Genomic DNA, 11,236 nt, shown 5'->3' with positions numbered 1-11,236 from the left:
GATTACTATAGTATTTCAGGAGTGTTATATGTTTGTGTGGATGTTGTTTTACATCTCTTACACAGCTCTGACAATGACTATTTTAATTAGATTTTTGCAATGTGTGTACATTTTATAGTGTTGATTGATTAACTATTTTCCTGTTATGTTTTTTTAACTAAATTCCTTTTAAAGAAAAAAACTGTACATTTGAAATCATACAAATACATCTTAGTGTCACTTCTCAATAAAAACAAGTCGTCAACAACAAAACCGGGAATGAATCATACTTCTGATCTTTAAAACCTTAAAACAAGTTGCACACACACAATTTAGATTTTAACTTTATTTAATAAGTTGCACTGTACGCTAAAGGAAATTCAACAGTTATCGTAAACACACTACTTAATACAAAAGTCTCAATGTCATTAATGTACAATGTTAACGTAATGAAAACATCACACTTCACATATGTTCAGTTTGGCTTCAACAAACAAACAAGTAACTTTAGCACCAATTTGAGGGAGCGATGGGGTCGGACGTCAGACTGACTTCAGTAGAGCTTCTTCCTCTCTTCACACTGCGGGCCTGAGAACGGAGCTCGACAGCGACAGGTGTTCGGAGACACACACTTCCCCCCGTTCATACACCGCTTTTTACACACAGCTGCAGACAGACGGAGGAGATATCACTGGCTTAATTTTGTCAATTTTGAGTAAACTTATGGATTTACACACATACAACAGCATATAGCAACTGCACGACAAAAGCCTAATTCTAGAGCAGTTGAAGAGAGTCTTGCATATACATATAAGAGTTTGTAGCTCTTTGTGTCGTCACCCACCTGTGTGGCAGGCTCCGCCTATCCATCCGTCTGGACAGCTGCAGATTCCAGGAGCCACACAGCTGCCCCCATTCCTGCATCCCTGCGGACAGATCGCTACGGAAACAGATCAATTATCAACATGTGTCCCAGATACTGCACTCACATCTAGGCACAACAACCCAAGAGAATGCACATGTAAATGATGATTAATTCACGAAAAATAACTTTAAACAAAACACACATATGGGTTTACGAGTGTATTTAATGTGGCTTAGCCTTAGACAGATCATTTAAATAACATTAAAATTAACTGGTTGCTGGTTGCTATTAACTGGAAAATATATATCAGTTAGAATAAAACAGTGATATTTTATTATTATTTATATACTTTTATAATATTTTTTAATAGTTTTGAATTACCTTTTATTTTTTAGTCTTAGTAATGTTGTTGTATGCTTTTGTCTTTTTGATTTTTTAAATATTTCTATTCAGCTAGGCTATCATTTATTTTTATTTCAGTTTTAGTTGTAGCTATTTTTAGTTCCCAAGACAACATTTAAAAATTTTGTTACATTAAGAATTTGTTACGTTTAAGTTTTCCATTTGAAATAAATTAAAATATAAAGATTTTGATTGACAAAAACAGTTTTTAATAGTTTGACATTTACTTAACAATAGATCAGGGTGGCGCCATATTTATTTTTGACTGGACTGTGAAAACGTGTGAGGGATAGAATTGCAATCCGTTTAATGGTTAGTATGGTTGTTTAACGACATAGGCCCTACCGATTGTTCAGCTGACGAAACATCTTTCCAGAAAAAAAAAACTTTCAGTAGACTCCATAAAACAGTTTAAAAGTTGCGTCATCCAGAACCTTGATACAGTGCTGCAGTCGTGGCATCAGAACCCCGAAGATTAACTCGCCAGTGATTCCCTCGAGATTTTCCTTTGGGTTTTTATAATAGGGTTTTGTGTAAAATAAGGTCTGTGTTATGTATTGTTATGTAAGTTATGTATTGTAAACATAACTTTACAATACAGCGTAAATCACACTCACCCATAGGCCTACTAAAAACGCAAATTTTGAAGCTGTTATGTTTAGATAAGAACGTTTGGGGTAATTTACATTGTAGAGCAAAACATTCAAGTATCGTTAAGTTATGTTTACCGCAGACTTTATTTTACTTATAAACTGAAAAAACCCATTTATAAAGGAAAATCCATAGGAAAATCTGGAGGGAACCACTGGCAAAGTAGTCTTTCGGGTTGCAGCACTCCGTAAAGACTTCAAGGCTTCATCCGAAATCGCTTACTATAAAGAAGGCAAAAAACCAGTATGTAACATAAGTATCTCCGAATTCACAGTACTCATAAAAGAGCAGGCAAAAAGTACCCTGATGACCTAGGCTAGCTACTACTTCCGGCGAGATTCTGCAGTGTGCATAATGAGCGCTTTACTGTCCAATGAGGCCATGAGAGAGGATTTATGAATGGAAGTGAAGTGATGTAACTGACACTGGTAAGTCACATGATAATAACAACATGGCGAATGTAGTATGTCCAGATTACATTCAAACTACACACATTCATAGAACATACCTTTTATAGCAATCGCAAAGTAATTCCTTATTCGAAATAATTACCTACTCTAGAGTGTGATTTCGGACACAGCCTAAGTCTATCCCTCACAGCCTCGTTGTCATCTGTGTAAAACTCAGTATGGCATCTAATCTTACTATAACTACAAGCAGACCAAGCAGAATTGCCAGCGCTAATTGCTTTGGCAATTGGTGGAACTAACGCAAAATCTTTAATTTCATTGATTATAGCGCTCAAATGTCCCCACCTTCGTTTTGATTCACCAAATGATTTCAGCCGAATGCAGGCAATGAGATTAATATTTATGAGCCCATCAGCCTACCAGGTCCCTATACAGCAACATAGTGTCGGCCCAGATCCGGCCCACATCTTGAATGCGTGGAATCTACATATACCAGATGTGGGCCGGATCTGGGCCGACAGTATGTTGCTGTCTGGGGTATTAGCACGAGGGAAAAGCATTGTAGTTGACAATATGTAATCTAGCGGAGACAAGACGCGAGTGACTAAAATAATTAGTGTTTGACAATTGTAAGTTAATGCTGTTAAACAGATGAAAACATTTGACATTTTGTTAACATTTAGCGAGTTTTTAATCTTGGTGTGTTTCACATTTTTCAATGTAAGAACCAACTGATATTTATGATAATTCTTCTGTTTATGAAAATTTGCCACATCATATATATTAAAGTTATATACATATATAATGTTATTAATATGTTAATATAATATATGGGATCAACAAACCGTCTTGGCATCTGGAGCCGGTCCAGCTGGAGGGACAGATGCATTTTGCTTCTCCATTCACAGCAATACATTCACCACCGTTCCAGCAGCCACTTTCACACACCACTGACAAATACACACACACACACACCGACTGTGAATTTTCTGTGCTGTTGGACTGAAAAGTTCTTTTTCATTTTTGACTTTGTTCATTTTTTAGCATTCAACTTGCAAACAACAGCTAAATCACAGTTACCTTTGTGACAGTATTTTCCTCCAAATCCTGAAGGGCATCTGCATTTTCCAGGTCGAAGGCACACTCCACCATTTTTACACTTTGGATAACAGTTTGCTGAAATCGACATGCAAATCATGTGAGTAGAGGCCCCTTAAATATATAAAGCACAAGTTTGACACTCACACAAACACATTCCACTAAAATCCACTTCATAGCAAGTAACTTGAAACATCACCATATTGGCAGGTTTCTCCCTCGTATCCTCTTGAGCAGAAGCAGGTGTTGTTTCGGATGCAAATCCCGGCATGTTTGCAAGTAGGGTCGCACGTTGCTTTGGGGTCAAAGACAAAAGGAAGAGCCACCCCACGGGGCCCGTCGGACCCTCCCAGACAGATGCCAGCCAGAGAGGCAAGTGCCACCAGCAAGAGCTGCGTGGACATACAGCAAAGCACTGCCATTTTCATATCCACACTCTTACAAGGAACCAGAAAGACTGAGAGTGCTGGTGAACGTCTGTTCGAACAGAATACTACACTGTAAATCACCTACAGGACAGACATGGTACAGCAGGGAGCCACAGCTGGAAAAGTACTAACTGAGGAATGTGTGAGTCAGGATTGAGAGACAGACTAGCTCAGAGTGTGTGTTTGGAGGAGTGTATGTGGTTGTCTGTGGTTTATAGCAGTCCTTTGTAATGTTTGTACCTGAAAGTCCATCAACAAGTGGTCCCGAAAGGTAATTTGAGACCAAGCGGCACATATTTCAAAGAAAGATAGTGTAATAATCACACTCTTCAAGTGACATATTTCACAAAAACATATTGTTTTAATTTTAAAATGGTAGATATATTGAACAGTTATTGGTAAATGTTCATAGTTAATGTGATGGAACTTCGTACATCCATTAAAATAACACTGACATCAATTGGTTAGGAATTATTTTAAATTAAACAGTAAAGTCTAGCAGCATGTGTTTGCATATATGCCACTGATCAATAGTTATATAGCCTAATTACATTATACCAAAAGGGTCAGTCAGATTTTTTTTATGTTTTCCAAAGAAGTCTATTATGATCACCACAAATTAATTGATTTGTTATTACAGTAAAAACAGTAGCATTATGAAATATTATTACAATTCAAAATAACTGTTTTCTATTTTAATATGTAATTTATTTCTGTGACGGTAAAGCTGTATTTTCAGCATCAATCAGTCTTCAGTGTCACATGATCCTTCAGAAATCATTCTAATATGATGATTTGATGCTCAAAAAAGACATTTTATTATTATCAATGTTAAAACAGTTGTGCTGCTTAAATTAAAAGGAACAAAATATAAATGTATACTTTTTAAAATATAAATCAATTGATGTGTCCTTGCTGAATAAAATTAATTTCTTTCAAAAACAAAAACCCAAACTTTTGAATGGGAACGTATGTATAAAATAGACTACACTATTTAAGTGTGCCCAGATATGTTTTGGGGCCAGTACAATAAAAAATCTCTCTGAAAGACTTAAGAAGAAAACGACAACACATTACAATTGAATCTGTTGCAGTAGAGCAGAATTTCTAAGAGCTCTTGTGAGTATCTGCAGTCTTTTATGAAGTCCAAACTGTGTCTTGTTTATGCCTATGTTATTGTCGTTTAAAGGATTTTTGTCTCATATATTCACTTCTTTGATCCCAGGAAATGTGAGGAAATGGATTCTGCAGATGTCTTGAGAATGTCCCTCCTCCTCAATGAAATTTCAACTGAGATTTCAGACCACGGCTAACGTGTTTCCCTATCTGAATGACATGCACGTATGAACTAAAATGGGTAGATAGGTAATAGGTAGATTTTTGCTCAGTGGTTTTTTGTAGTTTTTATGTGACATTGTGAAATGCTTTGTTGGCAAGCCTGACTCCAGCATGTGATAGATGTCAAACTTATAGTTATTGTTCTGTAAGCGAAGGAGTTATATTGTAAGTCTATTTCAATCTGTCTGAAATCGGTGGTTCATTCATGGTAAAGGCATGCAGAAACATTACATGGTCTTTGTTTCAGAGGCCCATTAAAGTGGGACCAGAGGGATCTGCTGTTCTGAGACATGAGAGGAAGTGAGCAGGAACTTTAATGACATCAACAGATGTGCAGAATCCTTCTTTCTTCAGAAGAAAGTGTAAACACGGGCGGCATATATTACTACGCACAGCACATTGAAAACACGAATGCATACGGCCATTTGCGCCAGAACATATCAGCTTTATGGCAAGACACCGTCCCAAATATTAGGCTAGTGGTGGTCATTAATATTACTTCTTCCATGCCAGTTATTTATCACGCCCAAATGTAGTGGTTACCAAACTAAAAGCTATTTTATCTAAACATGATAAACCATTATTTTACCCCCCAAAACATCTGATGGTGTTTTACCTCACTCGCGTCTACAGCATCTTGTAAGCGCCATCTTGTGGAGTATTGTGACAGTCACAGGTCACACCACTTTTCTCCACAAAATTAATTTTATTAATGGGTTTTGACTAAAAGCATAAGAGACCCAGTTTAATAAAAAAACAGTTATTTATTAAGGTGTTATTTCAGGCTACCCCAGTCCGTACTTATTTAATTCACCATAACATGAACACTATAGAAAAAAACATTATATTATAACATTTTACTTGGGAGAGTGCTGAAATGCCCACAAAATATTTTAAGACAAAATATAAATGGACACGAATTTCATCAAAGAAATTCTATTTACTGATAAATCCATCCAATAAATATCATTCAAATATATTGATGTAAAAGTGCCATTCCAACAAAACACAATTAGCAAAAAGGTTAAAGTGAATGTGAAACATCTACATTATCAATCATCTAAACACCAACACCAAGAAAAAAAATGATGGTTGAATTTAGTCAAATGTGACAACAAAAATGCATCAATTAACAGAAGTCCATTTCTTAATACAGAATCAATTACCTTCCTTCCTTTTTTCTATTCCCTTTTTTCTTAACTAATATATTCCACAGCTTCCTGCTGAGTTAAATTTATATTATATTTTATTGACGCCTGATTCATGGTCAGTGTTGTAATAGCCTCAGAATAGCCCACTTCATTTTTTTTTCAATTTTCTTAATTTCAAAAGTAGTTTAGACATTCGTTCTAAACATTCCCTTTGAACATAAATTCTGGAAATAAAATAAAAAAGTAGTAAGAGGTTGAAAAATCCACAGTATGGAGTTATATAAAATACCCATAAACTGAAGTCGGAGTGTGGTTTTAGGGAAGTAACATCCCATCAAAAAGGAAAGCATCTGTTAATGGTTTTGTTGATATATGTTAATAACACCCTGAAAAAAAAAAAAATTACAGAATACCTGCTTAACAAAGAGCTAAATAACAGAATGATACGAGCATGACTCAATGTTTAAAATGTTTAAAAAGACTAAATAAACACACCAAAAGAATAATGGAGTAAAGTCGAAGTGGTTTACGTGTTTGCAGATCTATGTAGAATATTCTGCTGGTCATTCCTTTTCCCAAAATATACTAAAGTGCTTCTGTCTATCCAAGCAAAACCTCCAGAGCAATGCTAAAGAATCAGTAATGATGTGGTAGAAAGGATATCAGCTCTCTGACTAGAACTCGCTGATCAATCCTGATGTTGCCACCCTACAGTATACAGGCTTCATTTTCAGACATTCGTAACACTCAGGACAAGCCATTTTTTTTCACCACATGAGAACATTAAGAATTGTGGGTCATACGTAGGGGCGTCACTGTATCACACTCATGCGTCCGCGTGAAGAGGTGGTGTTTGAGCCGCAGTCCACGTACAGGAACTTTTCCTGAGACACCTGCTCAGCATGCCCAAAGTACACAGTGGTTACAGTCGTTCTGGAGAGACATTTTCTTTGTTAGTTGAAGTGAAGAACATAGGCATTAAGGAATTATATTTTGCTCTTACTGTTTAAAATTATTATATTATCTAATAAAGATCTACCATTCTTTACTAAACTTGGAAATTAAAATAAACACAAAAATACTAAATACAACTACAAAAAACTCAATACAGTAACATTTTACTAAATATGTATCTATTAAGCACACCGATTCACTAAAATAATACTTACTGCATCATGACAACAATGTTATGCACTTTAATTGACTGCATGGTACAGTAGTCACTGTAAAAACAGATACGCAATCACCACAATACGCATTTTAGAACACAGTAAGATAAAATGTCTTTATGAAAGTTTTATTGATGTAAGGCGAGACTGGCAAATACTTACAATATGTAGTTCATCTCATTGGCTATGATAGTGGGAACAGTGTAATCAACCTAAAAATGAGACAATGACATTGATAGCAGGTGTTATAAGTAATTACAGTACACACATGGAGAGAAACTAAGATTGCAAAGTCATGTGACTAAATGAATCCGCTTTATTGGCAGGATACAGGTAATTTTCTTTCTATTATCTTAATGTTTGGCTTTACTCCCATGTAATTTTCCTCACTATGAATACATATTTAGGCTGTATAATCAAATTTAATCAAATAAATGCAGCCTGTGTGAGCATTAAAAAATCGTATCGATCCCAAACATTTGAACAGCAGTTTATGTGTGTTAATATATGAAAAATATTTATTATTTAAATATGAATTATTAGTCAAGTAATGTTTGCTGAAGTATAACAATTTTATATTAATAAATGGTTAAATAATTAATATATTTTCATATATCAACATACACACAAACACACATACACAATATAACAAACCTAAAAAGGTTGTTTTATACCACTGATCTAAATAAATTAGCACGCACCTGTCGCATATCCAGGGGGATGATGGTGGTGACATTACTGACGACAGACTTTCCAATGACAGTCTTGTAGAATTGCACCTGGGCTGTGATGTTGGCGACGTGTATTGGGAAGTAATTATTGTTCGTGATGTTAAGGGTATTCTGAGAAAAACAAAATACTGTTATTTAAAATTACACATGACAACAAAAATTCGAAAATACCCTGGCAAAAGTCCAGATCAATCTCATTATCAAGTCCAATCCCTCCATTACAGAAAGAATAGAATCATAAATTAAACAGGTAATATTTGGTTAACAATCCTGAAATACAAATTAAAAAGGGCGTGCTATAGATATTACCGTGATATTTAGGTATATTATCCGCTGGTCTCGGTCATAAGTGACATAGGCTGACTTCACCCCAACATAAGAGACGTCAATAGTCCGAGGGAACAGGAAGAACACAGCCAGACCAGAAAGCAGCAGACACAGAAAGACGGATACAAACACGTACAATGTCCTGGAACAGTGCAAGAACACACAGTCGGTCATTATTTATATTATACACATACACAATGTTGGGTTTAGGGTCCAATTCTCACTATTAACTAGGTGCTTATTAACATGCAAATTACTAGGATATTGGCTGTTTATTTGTGCTTATAAAACACATATTAATGCCTTATTCTTCATGACCATATTCTAAATCCCTTAATCCTACCCAATACCTAAACCGAACAACTACCTAACTAACTATTAATAAGCAGTAATTAGGAATTTATTGAGGCAAAAGTCGTAGGTAATAGTTAGTCAATAGTGAGAATTGGACCCTAAACTGTGACCCCAATGTTTATGTGAAATAGATATTTAAACAAACTTACGTTCGTCTTGGCTTCAGCCTCTGGTCGCTGTATGGTATCAAAGCAACTAGCTGGTTTTCTTGGTCTGTGAGAATATCCAGGATAGGAAGAACAAATGATTACAATAATGATTTATACAATTTATTGATCCCTCTTCGTTAGAGAACAGTTTAATAATGTTAAACATTTAGATTTGGATATTACATTTTTGGGATACAAAGTACTGTGTAGAAGGATGGATGGATGGATGGATGGATGGATGGATGAAAAGGTGGATGACAGACGGATCTGTTCTTACCTCTTGGTATTCTCCCTGTCCCTTGACAAGTAGGACAGGTAACACTGTCTCTGCCTGTGAATTCAACATATGGAAACTGTGACACATCGTCTTTATCGTCCTCGGTGTGCGACTTTGAGTCTTCAGTCAGGTTCTCCTGGTCCTCTTTTTGCTTTGGCAAGGAAAATAGAGACTTCCCCATGGTTGGGCTTGCCTTAAAAAAAGAGAAAAGAAATCATCTGTGATATTTACTGCATTACAATGCAAGTCATGAACGATCATGCAAGTATAGATCTTCATGTTTTGGTGAATTTATGCACCTATTTTCCACTTGACTTAAAGTATGCAGCTCCAGGCTGTTTTATAACGAAATTCGATAGGCCTATAAGATATACATTATGTTAATATCTCATCATGCAATCAAAATATTCTGGCTTTCCTCAACTAAACAATATATTTTCAGTTCCTGACAAACATCTGATACACATGCTTAATGTGTGATGATATGCAAATGATAACACACAGCTGATATGAGAACACAATGTACTCTACGGCCGACGTTGTCGTGTTCTTGATACTGATGCTGTGTAACAATAACATGCATTAACTGAAACAAAATAATGCAATAAGTGCGATGCACGCACGCGACGAACATGGATGGTTTACTTTAGATTATGTAATAGCAAATGGGCCTAAAACTGATCAAGCACCATACGAAATAACTCCTATTTCAAGGTACGATATGAAACTATAGTGGATAGGATATGAATTAAGGTTTACCTTTTTTGAAGGGTCCTGCCTTCTGTTTCTATAAAATTACAGTTGCTACAATGCCTCTCTGTCCCGACTGTGTTGTTCTTTTCCCCTGTTTCAACAAGCCACGCCTCTTGGTTTAATCAGTGACATGACGCTGCATTGTAGAAGTCGCGTGATTGGACGATAGTTACGTACGACACTGTTACAAGCCAATCATATTATATAAGGCGGGATTTGTCGGACTGACACTCTCTAAGCCACGCCTCTCTGTTGATAGTTGCACTGCAGATTTCAAGGCCGAGTGTAGGCTACTGTGTGTACATGTGCAATGTTTTGCTTTGGGTCTCTCATTTCCTTTATTTAATCTAAAAAACACAGTTTAATCCAGATCGGCTCTTGAATCCTATGCATAATATAGAAGTAAAAATTAAAGTATTGCAAATTGAATTTTAAAGTAAATTAATAATAAACAAAATAAACATATCACTTGCCCATTGCACGAATGAAGGCGTGTGTATTTTTCTTTTTAATTTAATTTTCTCGTACAAGTATAATGATTGACAGAGTAATGGGAGAGTCCAGGAATGGAAGAATGGTTGGGCAAGAACCATGCGATGCATCCGTTTTTATTACTTTGGTGAGTTGTTTGTGCAATCAGAATAAGGAAAAAAAATGTCCAACCACTAAGTAGGCCTGTGGTTAACACTTCTCAAAATGCTTTCTGATGTTTCAAGCTCAGCAAAGATATCATCAGACAACCTAATGAACAAAATAGTGACATGAAACTGAAACAAATAATGAAGTAGACATTTTGGACTAAATATAATATTTATAATATTATGTAATTTACAAATATATAGTAGTATATATAATATGTAACTGCCTTTCAATAATAAACCAACACTGAGAAATAATCACTTTAGTAAAAGTGTCACAACTAGCAGCAGTGTTGCCCATTGATGTGCTGTTCCCTCTAGACCTTAGACCCCCCCCCCCCCCCCCCCCCCCCCCCCCATAATAGATATAAGGGTTAGAAACAAATCAATATTTTTTATGGGAATTGGTTTGAAAAAAGAATAATTTGGGTTAAACAGTTGATCAAATGGTGTTTTCTAAAATTATACTGAATTTGTTCATATTTATAACTTTTCAGTTAATCCTATCCAATATTT

General features: G+C 35.7%; 2 protein-coding genes across 2 annotated transcripts; both read right to left on the bottom strand.

Moving 5' to 3' along the window:
- Positions 1-225: 225 nt before the first annotated feature.
- Positions 226-4,015, bottom strand: seraf (Schwann cell-specific EGF-like repeat autocrine factor). Its single transcript, XM_056270754.1, has 5 exons — positions 3,605-4,015; positions 3,388-3,483; positions 3,153-3,257; positions 824-919; positions 226-645 (listed from the first exon to the last, which is right to left on the bottom strand). The coding sequence occupies exons 1-5, from the start codon at positions 3,831-3,833 to the stop codon at positions 533-535; spliced, it is 639 nt and encodes a 212-aa protein (XP_056126729.1). The 5' UTR covers positions 3,834-4,015; the 3' UTR covers positions 226-532.
- Positions 4,016-6,833: 2,818 nt separating this feature from the next.
- On the bottom strand, positions 6,834-10,172 carry tmem106ba (transmembrane protein 106Ba). The gene is made up of 8 exons (XM_056270749.1): positions 10,089-10,172; positions 9,330-9,522; positions 9,053-9,116; positions 8,532-8,691; positions 8,193-8,333; positions 7,654-7,703; positions 7,492-7,545; positions 6,834-7,255 (listed from the first exon to the last, which is right to left on the bottom strand). Exons 2-8 carry the CDS (start codon positions 9,508-9,510, stop codon positions 7,135-7,137), a joined length of 771 nt encoding a protein of 256 aa, XP_056126724.1. The 5' UTR covers positions 9,511-9,522; positions 10,089-10,172; the 3' UTR covers positions 6,834-7,134.
- Positions 10,173-11,236: the final 1,064 nt, after the last annotated feature.

The sequence above is a fragment of the Rhinichthys klamathensis genome, unplaced genomic scaffold (genome assembly GCF_029890125.1).
Source record: "Rhinichthys klamathensis goyatoka isolate OS25496 unplaced genomic scaffold, OSU_Roscu_1.1 h1tg000308l_1, whole genome shotgun sequence".
Classification (NCBI taxonomy): Eukaryota; Metazoa; Chordata; class Actinopteri; order Cypriniformes; family Leuciscidae; genus Rhinichthys; species Rhinichthys klamathensis.
The sequence above is the reverse complement of the archived record's forward strand: the minus strand, read 5'-3'. Positions and strand labels throughout refer to the sequence as shown.

What these genes read in the sequence shown, in the direction of transcription:
- seraf (XM_056270754.1), bottom strand. Translation starts at nt 3,833, where the DNA reads ATGAAAATGGCAGTGCTTTGCTGTATGTCCACGCAGCTCTTGCTGGTG. An exon ending in GGGAGAAACCTGCCAATATG is followed by an intron (nt 3,484 to 3,604) that starts GTGATGTTTCAA and finishes TGTCGATTTCAG; the next exon opens with CAAACTGTTATCCAAAGTGT. An exon ending in AGGCGGAGCCTGCCACACAG is followed by an intron (nt 646 to 823) that starts GTGGGTGACGAC and finishes GTCTGTCTGCAG; the next exon opens with CTGTGTGTAAAAAGCGGTGT.
- tmem106ba (XM_056270749.1), bottom strand. Translation starts at nt 9,510, where the DNA reads ATGGGGAAGTCTCTATTTTCCTTGCCAAAGCAAAAAGAGGACCAGGAG. An exon ending in AGGCTGAAGCCAAGACGAAC is followed by an intron (nt 8,692 to 9,052) that starts GTAAGTTTGTTT and finishes GCACTGTTCCAG; the next exon opens with GACATTGTACGTGTTTGTAT. An exon ending in AACATTGTTGTCATGATGCA is followed by an intron (nt 7,256 to 7,491) that starts GTAAGTATTATT and finishes ATGTCTCTCCAG; the next exon opens with AACGACTGTAACCACTGTGT.